Source organism: Podarcis gaigeae (genome assembly GCF_964106915.1).
Source record: "Podarcis gaigeae genome assembly, chromosome: 7".
NCBI classification, from domain to species: domain Eukaryota; kingdom Metazoa; phylum Chordata; class Lepidosauria; order Squamata; family Lacertidae; genus Podarcis; species Podarcis gaigeae.
In genome coordinates this window covers 79882303-79909236 of record NC_139683.1, presented here as the reverse complement: position 1 = coordinate 79909236, position 26934 = coordinate 79882303, and the positions used below count along the sequence as shown (strand labels likewise).

The 26934-nt window shown below is 41.7% G+C and overlaps 1 protein-coding gene across 1 annotated transcript in view; it reads right to left on the bottom strand.

The window, feature by feature from the left end:
* GABBR2 (gamma-aminobutyric acid type B receptor subunit 2) overlaps positions 1-26934 on the bottom strand; it is a 277930-nt gene that overhangs the window by 99009 nt on the left and 151987 nt on the right. Inside the window, exons 9-11 of the mRNA XM_083749682.1 lie at positions 6104-6184; positions 3016-3166; positions 951-1083 (exon numbers count right to left, since the gene is read on the bottom strand). Of these exons, the coding sequence (XP_083605808.1) occupies positions 951-1083; positions 3016-3166; positions 6104-6184 (365 nt within the window). The remainder of the gene's footprint in view (positions 1-950; positions 1084-3015; positions 3167-6103; positions 6185-26934) is intronic.

Genomic DNA, 26934 nt, shown 5'->3' with positions numbered 1-26934 from the left:
CTGAAATTTCAAGTTGTCGGCCATTTCCTCTTTCGACTGTAGGTTGATGTGCAATATATTAGCAATATTGAATTGACCAGTTGTCCTTAATTAGACACTGATTGCTATAAAGTAATCAAATTTCAAAATGCAGCAATTATATTTGGTCTTAATGGTGGCTTATCTTAATAAGACAGATTTACCCAACAACATACTTTGGAGTCATACTCCAGATTTTCACCAAAATGCATTGATCTACCATATCAAGCCAGTGACAGGACTAAGAGACAGGACATGGAGATAAAGACATACCCTGAACTTCTTATACCTCTGGGCCCATTATATTCGCACACATCCTGAAACTAGGCCAGGTTGAAAGGGGTCAGAAAACGAAAATCTGAAGCAAGCTTGTCAGGGTCACATCAGCTTTCTGCTCAATCAAATGTTTAGCCAACTTCCCTTCCTCAATATGAGAAAGCTTGAGCAGAATGTGAGATTACTTAGATCAGGGGTGTCCAAACTTTTTTCAAAAAGGGCCAGATTTGATGAAGTGAAGGGCCGTGAGGGCCGACCAAAGTTGTTGACCTTTTTTAAAGATTGAACTTGTTGAGGATTTTTTTAGGATATTACCCCAGGAAATAAACTGTCACAGGGGCCAGATTAACCATCCTGTGGGCAGAATTAGGCCCCAAAAACAGACTTTGGACATGCCCGACTTAGATCATTGCTGCACAGAAACATTTCTTGGAGAAAACATCTGCTTACCGTCTTCTTGACACAGGATCCTTCCCTCCCTAAATACTACACCTAAACTTCAAGACTGTGAGTTTAAACATTCACTGAAAACTCATGCAGGTGCTCCATATTCTCAATGTTGTGGCTGACTGGCCCAAAAAGAATCCCATTTCCTCCCAAGACCGAAAGCCTATTTTGTGCAGATTAACAGTACCAAACGTTTCAGAGTGACTTACGGTACAAAGCGTCTCAAACGTCTTTTCGGAGACAAAAGATCCATCAAGGCCAAAAAGGAATATCGATGCATAGGAGAGCATCCCTCCAAGAATTATGAGGTTGTTCATGTAGGGACTGGACATCTTTATCAACCTGTGGAGAGAAGACCGGAAGACAGTCATGAGAAAGCAACCCAAGACTTCGGGTTCTAAGACCTGTGTTGAGCTGCTAGCCAGGTGTGAAACTTCTTGATAGTCAGGAAAGCTAGGATGCCAAGACTAGTCAGAAGTGCAAGATGGTAAGGCCCAAGGCTAGTCTAGTTGCAGGTAGTTCCAAGGGTGGAACGGGTGATGCAGGGGTATACTACGTGTATGACATCTGTATGTTTGTTTCAGTTACAATGATGACTACAACACGGTTCATGAATTGGGGGAGGATGTTAGGATTCTTGCTCCGTGTTTGCAGTCATGAGATTGTTGTCTATCACATGACGGTGTATGTTTTCATTCCACAGAGTGGGAAGTGACGGAGACAGGACATTTTTTGTTGCTGTGTTCCGTGAAGTGGGACTATTGTCCTTTTTTCTTTTTCTCTTTGCTGTCTGATGAGAAAGAGGAAGGAGCTAAGTCAGAATACTCCGAGTGTATTATATGTAAATAAACGTAGTTTAGCCAACATGCTGAGCTATTGAGTCTGTTACGCGAACCGCCAATACTCTGTAAGATCCTAAGCGTGCTAATGCCTTTTGGTATCAGTTGCTGTGATGTTCGGACTGAAGAAAGCTTTTGAAGCTCCCGAACGATCGACCAGGAGGGAGAGAACATGCCAGTCGGGCATGTGTCTCTACCAGGGTCCTACACGAGTGTAGAACGATCCTAACAGATGTGGCAACAATGACCACCACTATGAAATCCAGTCCTGTAACACTCTTATGTAGTTCATTTCATAGCTGCCTGGGACAAGAAAGCTGGGAGGACAAAAACAGAATCAGGGTGGAGGAGATACCCTCCCCCAAAGGGAGATCAATGAGAACAAAAATGAACATAAATACATTGTATTAAAGCTGAATATCAGCAACATGAGAATATGTGTAACCCATAGTCACCAAATGTCAAATAAACAGTCACATGTAAACAAAATTAACCAGTTGTTTCTAAAAACTGTGTATGTTTTCTATTATTCATTTAGAAGACTTTATGTTCATTCATAGACTGGGAACTCAGGCTTATACACTGAGATTGAAATGTATGCCCCATGAGAAACAAATTTGGAAAAAGAAAATGATGTTGGTGGATGGAAAGACCCATGCACACACAAAATAAAATCAGAAAAGAAAAATACCAAGGGCTGGATAGCCCCTAAGTGATTTGCAGGTGCTGGGTGCCCTATTTCAGCACACCTGAATGGCTCTGTTCTGGGTGAAACTTAAGAATGAACCATCTTAGGCAAGATAACTGAAGCAGCTTTATGTGCAGAATTGTAGAAATCTGCAAATCTCTGTGCTGCTTTATAAATAAGTTTAGATGAGCATTATTATGGTTAAATGTCTTTGATCTCCTTCACTAAAGCAACTCCTTATGTTACACAGTGGTTTAATTAACTGGGGATTATGCTAATAATACACAGTGGAAAACACTAATTTTGATCTAACAGAATAAAAGGATTTAATAAAACGTTCCAACACAAAGATATTGTACAGTAACATCAATTAAGCAGAATTTTTAAAATAAAATAAAATAAAATTGGGCATGATCCAAACAAAGGTAAGCGCTTCTATGATACATCAGTTTTGTAGGAAGAGATTTAAGTATGTGCTTAGTTCTTCCTCTGAAATAAAAAAGACACCCACTCCGATCAACTGCATGTTTACTTGAAAGTAAGTCCCGCAGAGTTCAGTTAGACAGCCTCCCCTGGAAATGCAATATACTGCAGTCTTAAGTAGTGAGTAACTTTGAATGGATCATTCCAGTTAACTTTGTAAATACCGACCACGTGATCTCTTAATGACAATTGTCCTAATTAAAAGGACTCACAAGAGAGACAATGGAGAGGGGGAAAGGAACAGGGCAATATGTAGCTGCTTACTTCTGATTCCGGTTTTTGATGTTAAAGAACAAAAAAGCACTGGCCATTATCATTCCCAGGATCGTGAGTGCTGAAAGAATACTGTAAAGAGGCAGGGAGATCTTGCGAAGTTGCTTTTGGATGATTGTTCTGTCCTTAGGTGGTTCTTTCCCTGAAATGTCGGCAAGAAAAGAAAGAGTCAACATTATACCCTTGTGACAAATAAACCAAAGCCAATAATAACAACAGCAAAACCAAACCCTATTGCCATTTGATTTCTATAAATTAATTTTACTGAGGTCCTTTAAAGTTACCTTTATCTACCAAAGTGATGTACTTGCAGGCTTTACAAAACAATATGAAGTATAGCAACACATATTCTGCTCCACATTACTTATGTGCAGAAAAGATACAGCTCAGCAGGACAGCAGGAGTATCACCACCTCGAATCCTTCAACTAGAGAAGGAACTAGTTCCTTCTAGTTCCTAGAGGCGGAACATGGGAAATATACGAAATACATGTATGTGCTCAACCACTGAGAAATGACCTAAATATTCTCGGTTGCTTGCGGACATATATGTATTTCATTTTTTAAATTATTCCAGAGAATGACAACTGCCATGGCTTTTAAATAAAAACCTTACTCGGTAAAAGTCATGGTTCAAATGATTACTTTATTTAGTCCAGGGGTGGCCAACTCCCAAGAGACTGTGATCTACTCACAGAGTTTAAAAATGGTAGTGTTCTACCCCCTGTTTTGAGGGGTTCAGGTCCAATTGTTTGAGGTATTTTTGGGGAGGAGGAAAGCCCAGTTTTTTAGGAGTTCAGGGCAAAGATGTTGAGCTTTTCTTTGGGGAGACAGACTTGTTGAGCTTCTTTGGGGAGCCAGTGATCTACCAGTGATCTACCGCAGACATTCAGTGATCTACCGGGAGCTCACGATCTACCTGTTGGATGTGCCTGATTTAGTCTAAGGAAATAGTAGATAGCATGGATGAAATGACAGCGAAAGCTGTACACCATTTTTGCATGGTAGGGCCGGACCCTCAAAGGACAAATTTCAATGCCTGACGCATCATTAGTATTTAAATAGGAAAGAGGTTATGGCAGTACTGCTCCTCCCATAGTGCTGCTATAGCAGAAGAAGCTGCACACAATCTAGTTTCTGTGCAACCATCAGGAACCACACAGGAGCCTTCTCTCACAGGCTGGTGTTAGTTATAGCTGTCAACCGTCCCTTATTTGGTGGGAAACTCCCATATCCTAGCGCCGTTTCCCGCTGCTGTCCTGGATTGATGATGTCCCGTAAATTTCCTGGGTTTCAAAGGAAGCAGCTCCTCTCCCTCCCTCCCTGCCGGCCAGGGAGAAGGGAGGCTCCAACTGTGTTGCTTGGCTGCATTGCTCACCCAATAAGGAGTCTAAGAATGACTGGGGGGTGGAGCTTGCATGCCTTGTGCCAATCAAATCGGCTGCATTGCCTGGGGACTCGCCTTTGCTCAGCGCTTCCCAGTGGAGAAGTGACGGTGGTTTTCCTTGCTGCATCCCCTTTGCCGGGTTGCTGCGCTGTGGGAACCACCACTTGAGGCTTCGTTTGGCTGCTGGCTGACTAAAATCCCTTATTTTGGCTGCTGATCTTTTATTTTCGAGGCTGCTGGTCCCTTATTTTCAAATCTGTAAGTTGACAGCTATGGTGTTAGTGGCTAAAATGCTTTCCTGTGAACTAGGAGGGCACCAGTTCAAATCTGCTCTCTGCCATGGACTCAAGTGTGACATAGGCAACCCACTATTTTTTTGGTTTAAATTTTTTCCATCTGAAACGTGGGTGGATGGGTAAAATGTTAACATACACCTACCCCATGTGGGGCAACCCTTTAAATATTGCTATATATTTTTTTCTGTCTACATCCCACCTTTCTCCCAGCCAGGACCCAAGGCAGCTCATAGAATGAATTAAAACAAACACAGCCTAAAACACACACAATTGATATAAATAATTAAGAATGAGACAAGTAACTCCCACTGAAACCAACACGGAAAACAACAAAAACTGTTTAAAAAGGAGCGGAGAGCACAAACACTTACTTTCAGGAAACTCTGCCCCAACAGACGAGTGACCCCCGGGTTTGTCTGAACAAGGAAGGAAAGCAGAGGCGGCCAGACCTGCCTCCCCTGTGGAAGGGAGTTCCACAGACCTCACCAAACATACCTGTGTCGTGTGGTGGGGCTGAGCTCAAAGTCGGGCAGGTCCTTCAGTCAGCCTGGACCCAAGCTGTATAGGGCTTTGTACATCATAACCAGGATATAACCAGCAAGATAATGTAAGTGAACTCTTTTAAATGCTGAGTGTTTAATATAAATGAGCTTGTGAGTATACACCAGGCTTCCTCAGCCTCGGCCCTCCAGATGTTTTGGAACTACAATTCCCATCATCCCTGCCCACTGGTCCTGCTAGCTAGGGATCATGGGAGTTATAGGCCAAAAACATCTGGAGGGCCGAGGTAGAGGAAGCCTGGTATACACCTAACATCATGCCCCCTTGATGCTTCCCTTTACAGCTGATTAAAACTAGGCCCCCCCCCGCAGTGGGGGGAGATGAGAGTGGGGGGGCGGAGCTGGGAGTCTGGTGAATGCATATTTTGCAAGAGTAATAGTTTTGTGATAAGGATTTTGAACCTAAGCACAAGTGCTACGCACAGATATGGATTTACTCAGCGTCTATTGGACTGGATTCTCTGAAAGTACCTAAGGGCTGGTTTGCTGGTTGCACAGAATGGGGTGGTAGATTCCGGACTGTACCACTTCAGCCTATAGATGCCATAAATTTGAATGTTCCTCTACATAAGAAGCTCCCAGCATGCCTCTCTCTCGTGGGGAGGCCTATGCCTGATGTACTAAAGAACTTTTCCTTTAAATGTGGGATCATTACAAAATATTCCACGCATACTAACCTGCAGTCTGAAGCGGCACAGTCTAAATACTACATTATTGAGCCAGTTTTACTCTGTGGCAGTAGTGAAACATTTCTGTTTGCTGCATTCCATGTGACATAAAAATTATACAGAAAGCTAGGGTATCATTCCTTCGCTCTCTTCAATATTCCTGCCTTACCGTGGAATTTGATGGTGTTGTTAATCATTTCCAGTGAATCAAGTATAGCATTATATTCTCCCACCTTCACTTCCTTTTTGTCTGTGGAGAAACAAACAAATGGGATTGTTTATGTCAGCTCACATATTCTTCATTTCTAATAGCTGCTATATTTACCTTTCTGTCTCTCGCATTGTTGCTGTACCTGCCATCGAGGTAGCATATGAAATGACTCAGAGAAGCTAAATGGAGCTAGAGTTGTGGCAAAATTTTAAAGCAACGCTGGTAACAATATTGAGCAGTTACTGCAATTCAAAGAACTGCAAGCTTATACTGTATTACGCTACTCCCAATGTTATTTAAAATTCTTCTGGCTCTTAATTAATATTTCTTCAAGTCTCAGGGGAACACTGACAAACTTGTCCTGAAAACCAATGGCTGGAGTGCACTCCAGAAGGAAACCCCAAAACAGTGTGGGTTCCCAAACCATTACAAGAAAATTCAACATGCAAGCAAGTCAAGCAGTAGTCCTGACAACCATTTCAAATCTCCAAGAAGGGCTAAGCAAGCAAAGAGGCAGGATTCTAAAGTGACGGAGGAATAAAGAACAAGCAAAACCCCAAGAACAGCCTAAAGCTAAAGTAATAGGCCACCATCTGAAAAGCTCTAATGCAAGCCTATGTAGGCTTGCCAGGAACTGTCATCACAGCTAGTCAGGCAACAACTGTACTAAAACCACAAGGCACTAAAACTACATGGCTAAATTGATCTAGCCAAGGGTTTTGATTCTGACATCTAGTTCCTAAGCCACAGAACTAGGAACCCAGTTTACCTGGGATTTGTTCAGTGTGTATAAGTACTTCTGAGTGCATTGCTGGTGGTAAGGAAAAAGTATGTACAGTATATAAAGGAAAATTCCCTGGATGCCAAGATCCAGGTTTGGAGCAAGTACTCTGGTGTGAGTACTCCACCAGAGATTTAAAATCACGACATATGCAGCAAAGTAAAGCATGGAAATATAGGCTGTTAGCCCTCAAAAATATCTCCTTCTACATTTTATTCCCCTGGCATAGAAAAAGGACTATGTTTGGTATGTTAAAATGGTTTACTTACTCTCCAAAGGCCAGATTCATGCTTTCCATAGAACATCCAGAAAAGGTTGCACGAGCAGTGAAACTTGGCTTAGTTACAGTGGTGAATGTTCCTAAATTATTGGTATAGGAACTAAAAGGGAGGCTTGTTAGAGCCATGCAGTCTGAGCTTGGAGCAATCAGCTCAGACGTCTTTATACACTGAGCTTCTCAGGTAGACTGGGAGAAATCAGTAGTTCCTTCCAAGGTGAGGTAAGCCTGACGGGGCAACTTACTTTATGGTCTTAACCCCTTTCATGCAACAATTAGACTTAAACATGTTGGTTATATAAGGCACAAACATGACAAGACCTCCATATTCACAACTCTGTAAACCCCTGGTGACTAGAGCTTATTGTACTGTGCTGGAGGCCATTCCTGAAGGTTTGGAATACCAGATATCTAGCAACACTTTGAATCTGGATCACAGTGTTTATTGTCTATTTGTTTGGTTGTAAGTTGCTTTTGGTCTAGGAATCTGCAGAATTCTTGTCGCCTCGTCAGATCTCAGTTCTTAATATTTTTAGTGGCACAGAACGTCTGTAGTGTGGATACAACATTCATTCCCAAGTATTCATGCTGGTGTGCAGTAAGAGAAAGGTGCTGTGATAATACATTTAATTGCTTAAATGGGTACAGTGAGCCCAAAGAATCCACCCACAAGGAAGGCTGCCTGTTGTGTCTTTGTGACTCTTAACTGCTCTTGCCTTGCCTTCTCCAAAATGACCTCAACAGGGTAAGTTCTGATACATTCTGTCACTTCCAATGAGGCAGAATTACCCAGTGGAGGCTGCCCACTGCCCTTCTGGATGAATCACTGCTCAGGGCATCCCTTTCTCCAATGAAGAGGCATGCTCACAACAGTAAATTGCGCAGGTAAAATAGGGAGGCTGTACTTCGTTTTCATTTGCGGAGAGATAGCATTTATCAGTCATGAGAAGTCTGTGAAGCAGCAAGACAGGAAGGGAGATTTAAGTTGAAAACAGGGGGGTTGAAGTTGCTGTCTGGCTGTCCAGAGCTGGAGCTGCGAGGAGCTGGAGTATAAAGAAACAAGTGGGAACCTGTAACAAAATTTCACAGTCGCTGTATTCCAAACCCCTGATAGGAGTGCTTCTGTTTAGGACTTGAGTCTGGAACTGGGGTGTTATGTACTAAGGTGAATAGGATCCAAAATGCAGCAGTCTGATTGGTCCTAGAACAATAGGATCCAAAATGCAGCAGTCTGATTGGTCCTAGAACAATAGGATTCAGAATGCAGCAGTCTGATTGGTCCTAGAACAATGCAGCAGTATGATTGGTCTGCAGGAGCCACCCAATCCAGCTCCAGATGGAAGTGAATCCCCAACCTGATTGGCCTACAGGAGAATTCCAGAATTAGCCAATCACGTGCAGCCCATTGTGTAAATAATGTATATAAAGCAGATACTTTGAGGGGACTTTCATTCCTCCTTAGCACTATGAGCTGAATAAAGAGCATGAAATCCACTCTTGACTCTGAGTATATTTCATGGGGCTTGCAAAGGATCTGAACATGGGCATTTGTTGCTATATAGATAGGGAGGGGTGCATACCATGAAGAGGGGGGGAAATCACCTCTTGGTTCACTTCCCCGCTCCCTGGGATTCCAATTCTAACTTAATCTCTCCTCCTCTATTTCCCTTATTTTGGCATATCCCTATCTTGCTTCCGGAGTTATAGGCTATTATACTAGTAGATACTTCCTGTAAAGTTGCAGGGAATAATATATCAGCTGGGATTGTTATGCAACCAAGAACAAGAACAATTTCTGGTGGGAAATGTGGCAAATCAAGGTGCATGTAACAGCATCTGGAAGCTTTCAGCTCCTCTGCAGGGCTGTGAATTTTCCCTCAGGATAATTAAACTGAGGTTTAAAAAACCTTGGTGCTTTTATTCACACTGACTAAGAAACAAAATAGCTAAGTAACCTATAAATACTACTACAAAGGGAGAGAGATAAAATGTATGATAAAATTGGGTAAAAATTGCACTTCCTACCTGCCAGACAACTGATAAGAAGAGCTAAAAATATCAGTGAGACATCTGTGGCCAGCAGAGATAAGAAATGTTTAGGCATATCGAGAGGAAATAAAAGTTATTCCAGTGAGCCAGTTACTAGATAAAGATGGTAAAGCTGTCAGTCATGATAAAGTGAAGAAAGACAATAACAAAATGTATCAGCTTAACATTTTAGGGGAAAGCTCTGTGGTTTTTGTTGTTGGTTTTTTTAACTGAAATGTCCCATTGATTTCAATAGGAAAAATTAGGCCCAAATGTTCCTGCACCTTCCTGCCACTTCTGGGAGGAGTGCAAGTATGGAACACCAAGAGTCTTACAGCTTGTGTTGCCATTCTGCTAAGTTGGGTCAACAGGCTGTCCTCTATTTGGGTGGGACATCATGTCAGCATCAAACAGCTGGTCAACATAATGGACCAGAGTTATAGCCCACAAAAGAGAGATATTCTTTCAGATTATGGCAGCTCAGGCCTGGTTTTTGTTAACACATGCCCCCCACCCCGCAGCTACCGATTCCCTTTATGGCCTAGAAGGTCCCGCCCCCTTAGATTGGCATTTTATTTTATTTTATTTTATTTTATTTTATTTTATTTTATTTTATTTTATTGGTATTCAGCCACTTTTTAAACCCTTTGACCCTCTTTTTTCACTTTGTCTTCACTACCAACAAATAACTCAAAACCATTTTGTTTTCCTATACAGTAGTACCTCATTGTGCGCGTCTGCGCATGCGCAAACGGCGAAACCCGGAAGTAATCCTTTCTGGTACTTCCGGGTCACCGCAGGACGTATCCTGAAAGAACGTAACATGAAGCGGACGTAACATGAGGTATGACTGTACCAGTTCATCTTTCAGTAGCTATAACAAGGGACAAAACAGGCAAAATGGACCACAGAGCATCTGAGTTATAAAGGAGGCATTATTCAGTTATTGAAGCTTTTTTCGCAATACAGTGGTACCTCGAGTTACAAACACCTCAGGTTGCAAATGCTTCAGGTTACAATCTCTGCTAACCTGGAAGAGTTACCTCGAGTTGAGAACTTTGCCCCAGGATGAGAATGGAAATCATGTGTCGGCGGCGCAGCAGCAGCAGCAAGAGGCCCCATTGGCAAAAGCGCGCCTCAAGTTAAGAACGGTTTCAGGTTAAGAACAGACCTCCGGAATGAATTAAGTTTGTAACTAGAGGTGTTAATAGAGTGCAACCTTTGTTTACGCATAAGGTTTGTGGTTTCACTTCAAATAGCACTGGTTATTGTCGCTTTCAGGAGGTTATAGTTCCATTCTCTAACCAATACCTTGCCAATTACTGTGTCACTTTGTTTCCCCAGTTAGCACAGATCTCACTACACTCCAGAGGAAATTACACATCGTCTTCAACTTGGTCTTCACTTCCTCTCAGGACTGCAGCTATGGTGACAATCCACCCTCTTATTTGCCTATAATAATTTTGAGCCAATAGGATGAGGCAGAACATCCATTAAATGACCAATCAAAACCAAACACCCCCTTGATGCCTTTGATTCTGAATATAAAACCCGCAACTGCCCCAAGCATAGCCACCCCTTGTTGACAATAGGCTACAGTGACAGTTTAACTGACACTTTGCAGCCTGCTAGTCTGCCTTTGATAAAACAATGCATCCTTCTAACATTTCCCTCCAGGAAAGAACAAAAGTCACTTTGGTTCACAGCTAACCCTTTACTTGCACCGTATTGTTTGAAATGTTGTTAACAACCTTATAATAAATTTTACCACATAAGCAAGATATTACAAATCATTGTTTTCCTTTATGGAAAACACTTCCCATTAGATCTAATTAAACACCAATATAATGGATTCTAAACTAAGAATAATGGCTGCAACTAATTACACAATGATCAGAAATACGGAACCCTTCTTTGTAACTGAAGACTCCATGTCTGCTGGTAAAAGTATTTCTACTGCCTATTGTAGATTCACTATCAGACTCGGGGGGCTTTTCAATGAGAGGAAAAAAAACCTGCACATTATTCTCATATGGAAAATTGTAAGTTCCCCCACTTGTGTCAACCTGTTAAGTCACACACAGATATGCCAGCAATCCTGGAACTGAAATTTCCAAAACACAAACAAACCATGAGTCTGGGTTCTGATGACACACTGAGGCCACTTTAAATAGTCATGGCGTCTGCCAAAGGATCATTGGAACAGCAATTTGTTATGGGTGCTGGACATTGTTAGGAGACCCCTATTCCCCTCATGGAGCTACAAATTCTAGAATGGTTTAAGCATCAATCCTTCTTCCTGAAGAACTTGGGGAAAGAGCTATAGCTTCCTATGAGAATTCACAGATCTCTAGCAAAGCACACAAACACACACACACACAAAATCCAATTTCTGGAGGGGTCAGGTCTTTAGTATCCTAAAGATTGTTGGGCATGCTGCCTACGTAAGAAGTGGAACTGCTTGCAGAATAAATCTGCAGGCCTATTGAAATATATTTTTTAGTTTTCCATTAATATGAGTGGAAAAGACTAGCAACTGACCAGCCTTCGAGGATACAGTGGTATTTGTAAAGTTCAGGATATAGCAGGCTGTAATAGTTTTAGTTCCCTATTTCAACATTCAGTGTCACTGACATATTTATTTCAGTGATACTGATCTCAACAGATATACCCTGAAGGTCTGCTGTCTATAGAGTTTTCTGTCTTTAATAGTGTTGTTTCTCATGATTTCGCTTTAGAGAGAATGTATGATTTTTGTTTGTATGTTTGTTTATTTCAGGTACCCCCAAACTCGGCCCTCTCGATGTTTTGGAACTACAACTCCCATCATCCCTAGCTAACAGGACCAGTGGTCAGGGATGATGGGAATTGTAGTCCCAAAAAAATCTGGAGGGCTGGGTTTGGGGATGCCTAGTTTATTTCATTAAAATTATACAGTGCTTCATTGTAAAACCAATAACAACCTCAAAGCAGTTTCCTTTCTCTCACCTCCCTGGAAGAAGGCTACTTTTCAGGAATTCTCTAAATATTCACCATTGGTAGTGGGGTGGTTGCCATCCCCATACCCTAGGGCTGCCAAATGTCCAGATTTCCCCAGAAATTACTGTGATTTCAAAGGTGGAATTGACCCAGGGGAATCCAGGCACTTTGTCCTGGATCTTATGCAAGTCAATAAAAAAAACACGTGTTTTTTGGGGGGGTGTTTTTGGGGAGAGGAAAAAAAGCTCACCAACTTTTGGGTCAACAAATTTGGGGCCTTGCGCCAGCTGCAAAACCAAAAACAACCAGGGAAGAGAGAAGCTGTGCTCTACCCTTGAGAAACTGTTGAGAATTTACCCTTCCCCCAGAGAAATTCGTTGAAATTATAACCCTCATTTTTCTTCTTGCAAATTGAGTGGGGAATTTTCAGAGACCATTTGCTCACCATGTTAGCTTAGATAGGAGAGAATTAGTGGGTGCAGACTCATTGCAAATGTTCTTTGATACTCCACGACAATGTTGCCAGGTATATATATATATTTTGACAGGGAGATTTTTTTCTATAGCATGACCTCACTTAAGTCTTCTGAATGTGGGTTAACCGGACTTACCCCACCCCATTAAGGACAATGCAATTTAAGTGTTTGTGAAAGGAAGCAAAGGAACAGACCACAGCTTTCAAGTACGACACAGAGTTGACTTCCTGGGCTCTGCAACCCAGAGAAAGAGCCTTCTTTCCCACCCGCAGATCTGATGTTGGGCAGTGGATATGGCTGCCTGTTGGAAGGTTAAACTGTTCCTCCACTTATTCTAAGTCTGTAAATAAGCTCAAATATTTAAAAGTGCCATAAACGTCCAGTAACCTCCTTCAAAGGGAAAACTGAACCAGGGTTAAGCGCTGTGCCCCTGGAACTTCTCACTTCTTGGCGAACCAGGGTGGGCATAGCAATATGCATCCTCATACATTTTAGCCTTTAACTTGCAGACAAGGTCACTTTCCCTTAAAAAGGAAGGCATTTTAGTGAGCAATTCCACAAAAGTGGCAAATGGGCTGTTTCTTCATCTTGTTGCAAACTGCAGTTTTCTTTGGCTGCTGTAGTCATTCTCCGTTCCAAAGCACTGCTGAGTTATGTACCCCGTTCTCATTACTAAACTGTTGGGGATTTCATACCAAGCTACCCCAAGAAACTAGGCAGACACACTTGGATACAAATAGCTTTGTCATAAACTAACAGGCCACTCAGAAACAACTATTCTTCTGGCATTATTTGACCATTTTGGAACATCAATGCGCAACATCTTGTTCAAGAGCTCTCTGAAAACAGCATTGGTCAACTTTAATGTTAGAAAACACTGTCAGCCCTACAAAACAACAACACACCTTTTCATGCTACCATCTAAAAATCCTACATTAAATAACACCTAAGCAAGGAATATAGAATTTCACAGAGCATGATCTTTGTTATTGATATGGGGAATGACTACAATAGCCAAAGAAAACTGCAGTTTGCAACCAAAGTATTTTCTCTATTATTATTTGGATCAATGTCATAAACTACCCTAGTTCTAGACCTAAGAAACCTAGACCTATGCACCAGATCTAAGGAAAAGTTTTGTACATATTAATTTTGAAGCAACACTGATCCATTTTTTAATTTTTTTATGATCATTTTTTTAAAAAAAAACTAATGAAAAATGGGAAAGCATGACATTGAAATCACAAACTTATCTCATCCAGATCACATCTTTTACACAATTCAATAGCTCTATACAACGCAGCTCTTTTCGCCTGTAAATAAAATTAACTACTTCCCCACCCGCTCCAGCACCAACTCAGCCATTGTTGATTTCCCACTGGCAACAAAGATTAAATAACGGATTTAGAAGAGAAGATTCTTGTGATCAAAAGGATTAGTTATGAGAGGGTGTTTGATAGATGAGCAGCAGAAGGCAGAAATATTCCACTGCATAACTATTTCTGGCCTTAGCCTAGAAGATTAAGTAATTACAATAAAAAAAATCAGAAACAAAACAGCCTCTTTCCAGCACTTCAGTTAACAGGCAAGAAGGGAGAGTTGCAAATGTCATCTCCTCTGATCCTCCATATAATGGGAAAGACCACACACACACACCCAATTTTTGTTACCTAAAGGATAAATGGATACCCTCTATTATTTTAAGGGTCTGTCTTGACTCTGCACTAGATAGTGGTTCAGGACCTTGAAGTGTATTTGCTGCAAAAATGAATTATCTAAAAAATAGTTGGGCCAGGCCATCATCTAGCAGTTAAAATGCTTCTCAGAACAGAAGCATAAGGACTTAGGTGTCCACTTTCTCTACACTATGCATAATTGTATATACCTCTATCATGTTACCCCCTTACTGATCTATACTCAAAACTAAAAATCCCCAAATGTTGTAATATTTCATCAGAGGGGGGTTGTTCCATCTCTTGATCAAACTTTTCAGAACCTTTTTGAGCTCTGCAATATAGCCTTTATGAGGTCAGGCAGCTAGAACTGTACACTGAATTCCAATTATGGTTGTGAATAACAGCATTGTGATACTGTCTTTTGTTTTCAATTCCTTTTCTATCACTTCCTAGCATGAAATCCACCTTTTCGCTGAAGCCAATCATTGGGCTGACATCTTCCTCAAGGTATCCACTATGGCAACCTATCAGGTCCAGCCCCTCTTGCAAGAAGGGCTTGGGTAGAAAATAAATATTTGGGATGTGGGAGGCTAAACAGAACACCTCCCTTCTCCCTGTCCAAAGTCAGAATGAAACACAACAAAATCCCCACTTCCATTGCTCTCCCTATTAATTAATTCACCAAAGATGTAGGAAGTTGCAATAAAATAAAACCAGCAAGCTTAGGGATAGTTAATGCATGAATGGGTTAAGACCACAGAATTGTATTCCTAGACTCAGTTCATATCCCTTCACCTCTGGTGAAGAAGGAAGAAAAGCTTCTTTGTTCACTCTCTGTTATGTACTGAGTTGAATAGGAACCTAAATGCAGCAGTCTGATTGGTCCAAGAACAATAGGATTCAGAATGCAGCAGTCTGATTGGTCCACAGGAGCCACCCAATCCAGCTGCAGGTGGAAGTGAATCCACAACCTGATTGGCCTACAGGAGAATCCCGGAATTAGCCAATCACGTGAGGCCCATTGTGTAAATAATGTATATAAAGCAGACATTCTGGGGGAACTTCCATTCCTCCTCACCACTATGAGCTGAATAAAGAGCATGAAATCCACTCTCAACTCCGAGTATATTTCACTCTCTTTGATAATGATGATGATATTTATTAAGTATGTATACTGTCCTATACCTGCAGGTCTTCCACCACATGAAACTGACCAGGCAATACGTCAGGGATTGCCTACCAAGTCCAGACTGCGTGCTCAGGAGTATTTTCCCTGTATTTTGTAAGGAGCACATAACAGGGGTGCTATCAGTACATCAGGGCCAGATGGGCAGGGTATAAATAATAAAACTGGTTTCAATTTCAAAACTAGTTTCAATCCCTGGCACCGACAAGTGGAGCGAAGAAAGAGTCTCTGGGGAGTGGTGACCAGTCAGTAGAGACAATCCCAACCAGATGGGCCAATGGTCTGAGTCGATATGAGGCGGCTTCCCACACTCCTACCGTACATTTTATGTTTCTGTGATCTATTTTGTGTGTGTTGCTATGTTGACTCCTGACATATAGTTGTGACTCTCCCATTCCTAGCTATATGGAATCTCTTCAGCTCACAAACCCCTTACTTTTCACAGTCTGCAGTAGGACTAGATGAACGCAATGTTCCCAGTATAAATACTATTTATTAGTCATTAGTAATCATATAAAATTCACTAAAATATAGGAAGAAAATCATTCAGGTAGTGAAGTATCTTCAGACTGTTTCCTGCAGCTTACATTTGTACGTAGAACAGAGATGAAAAAGTTTTACAGTTCACAAAAATGCTTTTTTGTTTGGAACACTCAGCACTCAACTGTAAAGCTAATTGCCTAGAGCGACCCATATTTAATTCTGATCATCAGCCTGTCAGAAAACGCCAGGATGCTTGCCTGCAAGTAAGATATATTATATAATATAAGGAAAGGATACCTTGCCAAGCTTGATTATAACTTGTTGTTCGAATATTCTTAGGTTTGACTCACATATAATGTTCCAATGTCTTTAACGGCCCAGCGATGGCCAGTGAAATATTTGCTTTTTTGTGGATTTTGAAAATAATAATTAGAATATTATTTTTAAACTCTAAGTTGCACGGTGCAGGATGTAAGTATCTGGTACCCCCCTTTGCTGGAAGTAAATGAATGCCAGCACAGATACATTAAAAATAAAACTACAGAGACTTTAAAAAGTGTTGTAAGTATGTGTGTGTCTTAATGTGCTTAGATTCATGTTATGAATCTTTTTGGCACTTATTTGCAGTGGAGAAGGTGACACATCAAATTAAAGCAGCCAACAACATGTCAAGTCTTGTTTATCAGGATTTTTTTTTTTTTTGGCAATATAGGCTGTCTGTTTAGAATTTGTAAAATTTCTAAATGCCCACAATCCCCATTTAAGACCACCCCAGAATGCATACTCAAATCGAGCAGATGTGCTTAAAGAGAAATTTATTTTCAACAGCTTGTTTAAGCATTTGGAAGAACATCGGAATGCCATCCCATTGAAAAAAAATGCAATGCAGACAGATGGTATTAGCACTCAGATGTACATTTCAATGAGAGTCCAAATATATAATTCAGATTTTCACATTGTGAACTTGACGGTTCACCCTAGCAGGAACATGCAATGGATATTTTTAAATACCTGGGTGCAGAATTATATTAATGCATTTTAATTAATTTTCCATGAGAACACACAAACCATTCCACATGTGCTGCTGAGTTCTGGTTGCGTGACTGAACTTTCCCTTCCTGTCCCCCTTGCACCCTCAAAATCTGCTCCAGGGAGTTGGACAAGCCCTAGGAACAGATTTTGGGGTCACACAGGGAAGGGAAAGGAAGGAGAATTTGCATTGTAGACTAGTGCAGAATAATATACAAGCCACAGTGCCCTCAGTGCATGTAGCATATTGTAAATATTTTAATAAGAAAAATCAGAGCCTCTGTCTATAATCTTTGAGAATTCTTGGAGAACAGGTGAGGTCCCTGCAAATTGGAGGTGGGTAAAAGCTGTATCCATCTTCAAAAAGGGGGGGGGAGAAGACCCATATAACTAGCGACTGGTCAGCTTTATTTAGATACCAGAACCAATAATTAAATGGTCAGTATGTGAGCACTTAGAAAAGGATGCTGTGATTTCTAAAACCCAGCATGCATTTCTCAGAAACAAGCCATGCAAGACAAATCTCTCTCTGTCTTTTGGTGGTTCAGGGGAATGCTGTGAACATAGTATATATTGATTTCAGTAAGGCTTTTGACGAAGTCCCCCTTTATATACGTGTGGAGAAGCTGGTAAAATGTGGACTGAATGAGGTAACTGTTAGTGGATTGGTAGATGATTGACTGACAAAACCCAGAGTGCTCACTAATGGTTCCTCATCATCCTGGAAAAACGTGGCAAGTGGTGTGCCACAGGGTTTTGTGCTAGGCCCTTAGCTGTTCAATATTTTTATAAACAACTTGGATGAAGGAATTGAGGTGATGCCCATTGCATTTGCAGATGACACCAAAGTGAGAGAAGTAGCTAATGTCGCAGAAGACAAAATCGGGATTCAAAATCACCTTAACAGATTGCAGAACTGGACCAAATGAAATTTAGTAGGGACAAATTTAAGGTTCTGCACTTAGGCAGAAAAAAACTAGCTGCACAAATATAAGATGGGGGGCACATGGATTGCCAGTAGTACATGTGAAACAGAACGAGGAGGTCTTAGTAGACCACAAGCTTAGCACGAGTCAACAGTATGATGCAGCAGCAAAAAAGGCTAACTATTCTAGGCTGCATTAACAGAAGTATTATCAGGGACTGGCTGGGGACTGGCGTGTGGTAGTGGGTACTGGGTACTGATGAGTGAGCACCCATAGAGGGGTTGGGGTTGGAGACTGACTTTGAAGAAGGGATGAGTGATCTGGGGGAGCCTGAAACAGCCAGGAGATGAGAGTCAGAGATAGAAGAAGCTACAGGATTGGAGAGCCAAGAACAGGTGCAAGGAGGAAGGAGAGAGAGGTCAGGCTGGTGGAGAATCAAGGATTTCCACACCTTCTCCTCTTGCCCCCCCCCCCACTCCACTGTCTCCCAGGACCAAGAGACGATTGAAGATGGAGGAGCAGAACCAGGTCACAGTAATTTTTTGATCCAGGTTAGGTTCACAGGCAGTTATGTATAACTAGTTGTGGCAAAATGTGGATTGGTATGCACTAGAATCAAACTTAGAGCTTCCCTTCATAAATATTGCTTTCGTGGAAGACTGCCATCAATTCTGAATAAAAGAAATCTAACAACATTAATCTGGCACTGTGGGCCTCCTTCTTTTCCTTACAGAAACCTTTTTTCCACTTGTTAGTCCGTTTGCAATTATATCTGTTTACTTAAATGCAAAATTGCATGATCCAAAATCTAAATACCGTAATATGCATTTTAATTATCTACCTTCCACTTCAAACAAGCACATAGCATTATTTGGATACTATACCCTGGAATTTATTAATTAAAATTTCATAGTCAACGCAATCATAACTTAATCGAAGAACCCTTAATTTGTGTTCTTCTTGTAACAGGCTTTCCAAGATAGCCATCTGCTTCATTAATGCATACCAGAAAGAACAAACCATGTTAAACTCATGATACACTGGATGACATCTTCAGTTTTGCCTTTATGCACATCATGCTGACATTCAAAGAGACATATACTGCCAAATAGATGGATACAGCCTCATATTATCTATAGGTAAAGGTAAAGGGATCCCTGACCATTAGGTCCAGTTGTGACCGACTCTGGGGTTGCGGCGCTCATCTCGCTTTACTGGCCGAGGGAGCCGGCGTACAGCTTCCGGGTCATGTGGCCAGCATGACTAAGCCGCTTCTGGCGAACCAGAGCAGCACACGGAAAGCCCGTTACCTTCCCACTGGAGTGGTACCCATTTATCTACTTGCACTTTGACGTGCTTTCGAACTGCTAGGTAGGCAGGAGCAGGGACTGAGCAATGGGAGCTCACCCCATCACGGGGATTCGAACCGCCAACCTTCTGATCGGCAAGTCCCAGGCTCTGTGGTTTAACCCACAGCACCACCTGTGTCCCCATATTATCTATAACTAGCATGTAAATTCTAAATAATTAAAAAGGGGCCCCATGACCCATAGTCCTTTTGTACAGAAAGCCCAAAGTCCTTATCTCAGCTGCACGGGAGTGGCAATGGTGGAAATCGACTTTTTGCAGTTCAAACTCAAGAATTATATTTAAGAGGAAAATTGTGGTTAGCAAGTGTGGTAGCTAGATAACCTCTTAATGAGGGTGAAAAAGGAGAGTGCAAAATATGGTCTGAAGCTCAACATCAAAGAAACCAAGATCATGGCCACTGGTTCCATCACCTCCTGGCAAATAGAAGGGGAAGAAATGGAGGGAGGGAGAGATTTCACTCTCTTGGGCTCCATGATCACTGCAGATGATGACAGCAGCCATGAAATTAAAAGACGCCTGCTTCTTGGGAGAAAAGCAATGACAAACCTAGACAGCATCTTAAAAAGCAGAGACATCACCTTGCCGACAAAGGTCCGTATAGTTAAAGCTATGGTTTTCCTAGTAGTGATGTATGGAAGTGAGAGCTGGACCATAAAGAAGGCTGATCACCGAATAATTGATGCTTTTGAATTATGGTGCTGGAGGAAACTCTTGAGAGTCCCATGGACTGCAAGAAGATCAAACCTATCAGTTCTTAAGGAAATCAGCCCTGAGTGCTCACTGGAAGGACAGATCGTGAAGCTGAGGCTCCAATACTTTGGCCACCTCATGAGAAGAGAAGACTCCCTGGAAAAGACCTTGATGTTGGGAAAGATGGAGGGCACAAGGAGAAGGGTACGACAGAGGACGAGATGGTTGGACAGTGTTCTCGAAGCTACCAGCATGAATTTGACCAAACTACGGGAGGCAGTGGAAAACAGGAGTGCCTGGTGTGCTCTGGTCCATGGGGTCACGAAGAATCGGACACGACTAAATGACTAAACAACAACAGCTAGATAAATATTTATTCTTAATGCATGTGTTGTATATTCTAAGTCGAAAAATGAGAACGAAAACAAGTTACAGGGTTGAGCCCTGGCTCAATTACGATGTATATAGTCTCATAAATTTAAATTAACCATAAAAGTACCGCAAGGCAACACTTTTTATACGGAATAAACAAATACATTTTGGTATATACGGTAATTAACAGGACCCAATTTTTCATTCATCTTTTATCTACCTTAACTGAATATCAGTTTGCCAAAATCAATAGCCGCTTCAGTTTTGATGAATGTTCTGGAATGTACCAAAAGAAAAAAGGGAAAAAAAGGGAGAGAGAAATTCTGGACATTTCGACAGATACCTAGACACCTGTCCATCCTAGTAGTAACTAAGGCTCACTTTGTATTTTGATAGGACAATTTTAGGGTGTGGTTTTTTTTGTTTTTTTGCATTCCCCAGATTTCAATGCGAGAGAAAAGCATATGCACAAATATGTCCCTCTAAAGTCATTTTCCCACCCCTGTTAAACTACTTTCCCCATAATCCTTTATTATTTATCATATGCAGAATGGGAACAAGACAAATAATGATATAAAAAATGCGTACACAAGTAAGCACTTCGCAATGTGATCCAAATAATAAAAAATTTATTGCTTCTTTTAAAAGATATGAGGCCGTGAACCTCATAGGATCAGACCACAAAGGAAAACCATTACAACTTGCAGTCAAAGAGCCTACCTCTATGAACTACTGGTTCATGGTAATTTTTGCATATACTTGGGTACTTCAGCACAGTATGGGTTGCCACTGATTAAAACTGGTAAGCTGGCTTTAAAACCTTGGGTATTCATTAAAACAAATGACTGGGCAAGATTCCCAAAGGCCTGACTCACTTCCGAATTCCGCTGACCCACTTTGCTGTGATTATTTTCTTAAGTACCACTTGCAGCTGTTGATTAAATCTGATCTACCTAATCGGACAGCTATCAATTCTAAAAGGGAATGTTTGCTTCGTACAGTCACATGGCTGAAAAGGGACAAGCCCATTGGCTTAGTTACCAAGTCAGAGAGAACTCCTGGCTCCAGCTGAACCTATTGGGCTGACTTGACCCATCTATCCCACCCAGTGCCAGATGTTCTCTCTCAGTAAAAGACCAGATGGTCCAGGGAGGGAGGGAGGAGAATGTTACACGCTGCTTCCTGTGGAAGACTATACAAAAGGTAGAATGTGGGGCTATGGGAAAAGTGCAAGATGAATGGGAAGAAATGGAACAGAGGCCAATGAGGATTTTTCCCCCCAGTGTCCCCATTAAAATTATGTATTATTTACTAATTTTTTATGTCGCCCTATACCCACAGGTCTCAGGGCTTCTACAACATAAAAACACAAAATACTTAATATTAACAACAGCAACTCACCTCCCAAACACATTTTAAAAGGGGCATTAAAACCCTTTATTACTCCAGCAACCTTTTTCATAGTCTAAAGCAGGGATTGGTGAGGGCCGCCAACTTGGGCAGCTCTGTAAGATAATTATACAAATTCATGGAGGATAAGGCTGCAAAAGGACACTAGCTATTATGACTTTATACTACCTTCAGCACCAGGACCTGTATGCCTCTGAACGTTAGCTTCTAGGTGAACAGCAATGGGAGGGGGCTATAGAACCTCAGGTCTTGCTTGTGGGCTTCCCATAGACACCTGGTTGTCAACTGTAGGAAAGAGGTGGGTGTTTGATTTGATCTAGCAGGGCTCTTCTTATTGTCAATTTGCCTTTGAGGGGGGTATAAATTTTGCAGGCTGTAGCCATGGAATTGGGAGTATATTTTACCCTGATGGAGGACAGAGTATCAGTAGGCATGCGTGTTCACACACTCACACTTAAGTGTGTATTTAAAAATGTATTTTATTACAGTATTTACGCATGATACCTCAATATGCATATTACTAAACATATTTACCCTAAATAATACATATTCTAAACTCATTTTGGTACAACTTTGCAGCCAAGAACTGTATCGCAAAATTCGGAGAGGTGTGAAATCCAAAATATACTTTTATTCCAATCTGCATAGTGCTCGGAGAGGTGGAAATTAGGTCTGTTCACTTAAAAATTTGGAACAAACAAAATTCTCCTTCGTTTCATTTACATGTTTGTGTGGATTCCTGCATGTACACACAGAGCTTTATAGTAGTTGGTGCTACCTAGTTAATACAGCACATTATGTTTGTGAATGTGACTAGGGCACTACATCTTCGGGAAAAGAAAAGGCTAAGGAGTAAACCCTACACAAATCTGGACTGGAGTCCCTAAGACAGTTGGGTGGTGCCTTGTATGCTTCCTTCCAGCAACTCCTATGACCAAGCTGATGCCAAACATATTGCTGTGCTTTCCTTTGGACCACATCAGTGAGGCCAAGAGGGGAGAAGGTCTTCTCATCTGGGCAGCCCAGGACCTCCATACACACTGCCCAGGCTTGTGCCCCAGAGAGGTCACCTTAGTGCTGCGAACAAAGAGGTTTGACTTCACCCCCAGAGGTGCGCTCCATTGTCTCTCGAGACAGACAATGCCAATAACATTACACACACAATCCAAAGAGATATATGCAGTTAAAGGCGCTTTGTCAAACATGTTTTGAGAGTACTATTTTTCCCCTCTTACAATTATTAAATTTGGTAGAGCTTCTGGGGAATAGATTTTTTTTTTAAATATATAAAAAATACAGCCATAGATTCCCACTTGGCCATCTCTTTGGACATCTAAATATATTTTAATAGTTGAGCATTTAATTTGCATAGCATCCAAACATCTGTTCTTTCAGCCTGAGCTACTTCATTCTATTTATCACATTTCCTGGAAGTCTAACTCAATGGTTAATAGCTGAGCAAGATCCAGACCACTTGGTTTCAGTGGAAGAGATTTAATATTAATACGTAGAGACTACAACATGTGCTTAAGATAGGGGAGGGTCCCTAACTACCAACCATGGGGATTTAAAATTGCCTCTATTTTGCCTGTTCATGCCACTTCATTGTTAGAAAGCCCTACTTTGCCTTTCAAACTATGCAGCAACTGCAGTAGTTTGGTGTGTGTGTGTGTGTGTGTGTGTGTGTGTGTGTTTCTTTCAAAAGGAAAGGGACCCCTGACCATTAGGTCCAGTCGTGGCCGACTCTGGGGTTGCGGCGCTCATCTCGCTTTATTGGCTGAGGGAGCCAGCGTACAGCTTCTGGGTCATGTGGCCAGCATGACTAAGCCGCTTCTGGCCAACCAGAGCAGCGCACGGAAACGCAGTTTACCTTCCCGCCGGAGCGTTACCTATTTATCTACTTGCACTTTGACGTGCTTTCGAACTGCTAGGTTGGCAGGAGCAGGGACCGAGCAACAGGAGCTCACCCCATTGTTGGGATTTGAACCGCCAACCTTCTGATCGGCAAGTGCTAGGCTCTGTGGTTTAGCCCACAGTGCCATCCGCGTCCCTTCAAAAGGTACATAGACCATACATAATCTTCTTTATCCACCCATCCCTGTGGTATCTTCTTGGAACCAAACTATTATGAAGCTAATATTCATGACAAGTTTTACTAGATAAGAGAATTTTTCGGGCACTTCTATGCCGGCTGGCACTACACTTGAAGAAAAGAATGAATGTCAGCTGGTCCTGAAATGTTAATAAATTTGCTAGTTCTAGCTATTTCTACATGAATTGCTCCCTAGTCAGATGCCTGAGAGAAAGAAAGAGAAGAAATTAAATTGATAGAGACAAAGCTTGCTTCATCTTAGTAACTATTGTAAATATGTTGACTGAAGGAAAACTACTGTAATTAAATTATGAACTATTTGGAGCATGGGGGGGGGGGCGGAAAGGGTCTTAATGAACTGTCACAATATGCTGCTGATCATGAATAGTATTAACTCAAACTGGTGGAATATATTCTGATAGCAGGACTCTCCTCTAATCAGGATCCAGTTTAATGGACACTGAATGCTTTAATACTTGGTAGCTTCAACAATGAAATCTTCTTCCTATCACCCTTTATGTTAAGTACCAAGCCTTTTCTCTCTTTGCTAAATTTCTCCAGTTATAACAGTCTTTGTGGCTCCTTGTACAGTGTTGACATGCAACACAACGGAAGTAAGAACTGTCCCGCATAGTGCTGACTCCTGTAGGATAGCTAGAGGAGTCAGGAAGTGGATTTCTGCAGGTCAACAACATGCATTTAGAGAAGGCCAGAGTTTTGCCTAGTACAAAGAGCCTAAAGCCAATTCTACGAATAAATTCAGTCTGACAGGCCATTTAAAGTATGGTTGCGTTCCAGCTGGAGGTTTCTGCTGAGTAAACCCCAACACAAGAGCCCTGCTAAGAAATATATTGAGGGACTTCCAAGTTTATGGGGATACCAGCTATAATTACTATCCCCAGGAACTATTTATACAGCCTGAAAACTTCACCCTAATCTTTTGAAACAATGCGAGTATTTGGATATATGCAGCTAGAAAAACCCTAGCCATCTGGTCCCCATGATACGTAAAAATGCTATGCCAGCGCCAATGATTTTCTCTCTCTCCTATTTCTGGCTGTAACATATTAGATGCAATGGATACTTGAGCTCAAACGGAAGCAGTTCAAAATTCACAAAGCAACAGCCAGGACCTCATGCGGTTGCGAATACAGACACAGTAACTGTACATGTAGTTTATTTCTTAACTGAAAGCACAGAAAAATTAAGAAGAAGAAAAATTCTTAGATCAAACGTCTTCCACTGACTAGATTGCACAGAAGTCATTCTCATTTATTGGTCTGTTAGCTGGAAATCTATCTGTTGACACTTGGTCCCCGATTTAGATTTCTTTTTTTAGAGACTAGGTAGCTAAGCTATATTTTCTTCATAGAATGATAGAATCATAGAGTTGGAAGAGACCACAAGGGCCATCGAGTCCAACCCCCTGCCAAGCAGGAAACACCATCAGAGCACTCCTGACATATGGTTGTCAAGCCTCTGCTTAAAGACCTCCAAAGAAGGAGACTCCACCACACTCCTTGGCAGCAAATTCCACTGTTGAACAGCTCTTACTGTCAGGAAGTTCTTCCTAATGTTTAGGTGGAATCTTCTTTCTTGTAGTTTGGATCCATTGCTCCGTGTCTGCTTCTCTGGAGCAGCAGAAAACAACCTTTCTCCCTCCTCTATGTGACATCCTTTTATATATTTGAACATGGCTATCATATCACCCCTTAACCTCCTCTTCTCCAGGCTAAACATGCCCAGCTCCTTTCCAAGAAGAAGGTAGGTTTAAGTGTTGGAAGAATGCAGAGGCTGCTTATTCAGACCAACAAGAAGTGATGCAACAGGACGGCAGTGATGCTGGAAGATTCCCAAGACACACTGCATCTGCGTAAAACACAAGGTGTAGGAACAAGCACAGGGAGGTCCCAGGGATATAGAAAGAGAGAACAGATGAAATTTGAAGGATGAGTAAGCACAGCGCTGAGCCAGGAGAGAGCGAGGGAGGGAAAATAAGGGCAAAGGTGAAGGAGGGCAACCACCATACTACAGAAAATCTATGGGATATAAGGAAGTGTTACACTACTGAAAAAAGGGACGGGGGTGGCGCTGTGGGTTAAACCACAGAGCCTAGGGCTTGCCACTCAGAAGGTCAGCGGTTTGAATCCCCGAGACGGGGTGAGTTCCCGTTCCTCGGTCCCTGCTCCTGCCAACCTAGCAGTTTGAAAGCTTGTCAAAGTTCAAGTAGATAAATAGGTACTGCTCCAGCAGGAAGGTAAACGGCGTTTCCGTGCGCTGCTCTGGTTCGCCAGAAGTGGCTTAGTCATGCTGTATGCTGGCTCCCTCAGCCAGTAAAGTGAGATGAGCGCCGCAACCCCAGAGTTGGTCACGACTGGACCTAATGGTCAGGGGCCCCTTTACCTTTACTCTACAGAAAACATCCACTAGGTGGTCTCTGACAGGAAGAGGCAACTCAAGACTCTGAAGTTTTTGGGGACTATAAGGAGCACAAATGTAAAAATAAGCATATGGCATACATTCAACAGGTTGTTATGCTTTTAGCTGTTCCTGTTTTATATGTAAGCCACCTTGAGTCCCTGTCAGGGGGAAAAGGCAGGGTATAAATAAATATAACAACAACAACAACAACAACAACAACAACAACAACAACAACAACAACAATGTAGTCTCTTTATCTCTCTTATGGCCCCTGATGCCATAAAGAGTTGACAATGATGTTTCATTCATTCAATTTTACTCCCTTCCCTTTCTCAATAAGTACCCGAGGCAACCAATGTACAAGTAGCAATCGGAATCAAATAAATACATCAATGAAACCTCAACTGATAATACTTAACGCAAGAGCACATAAAAAAGCAACAACGAGAACAAATTAAAAGCAGTAACAATGTAAAAAGAACCATGCTGATGGGTGCGCACCCCTAGTTTTTAACCATGATATACGACACATTAAATAGGAAAGAGGAAGCAGTAATCAAGTGGTTCTCAAAGGTGTGCCACGCAGGTGTGG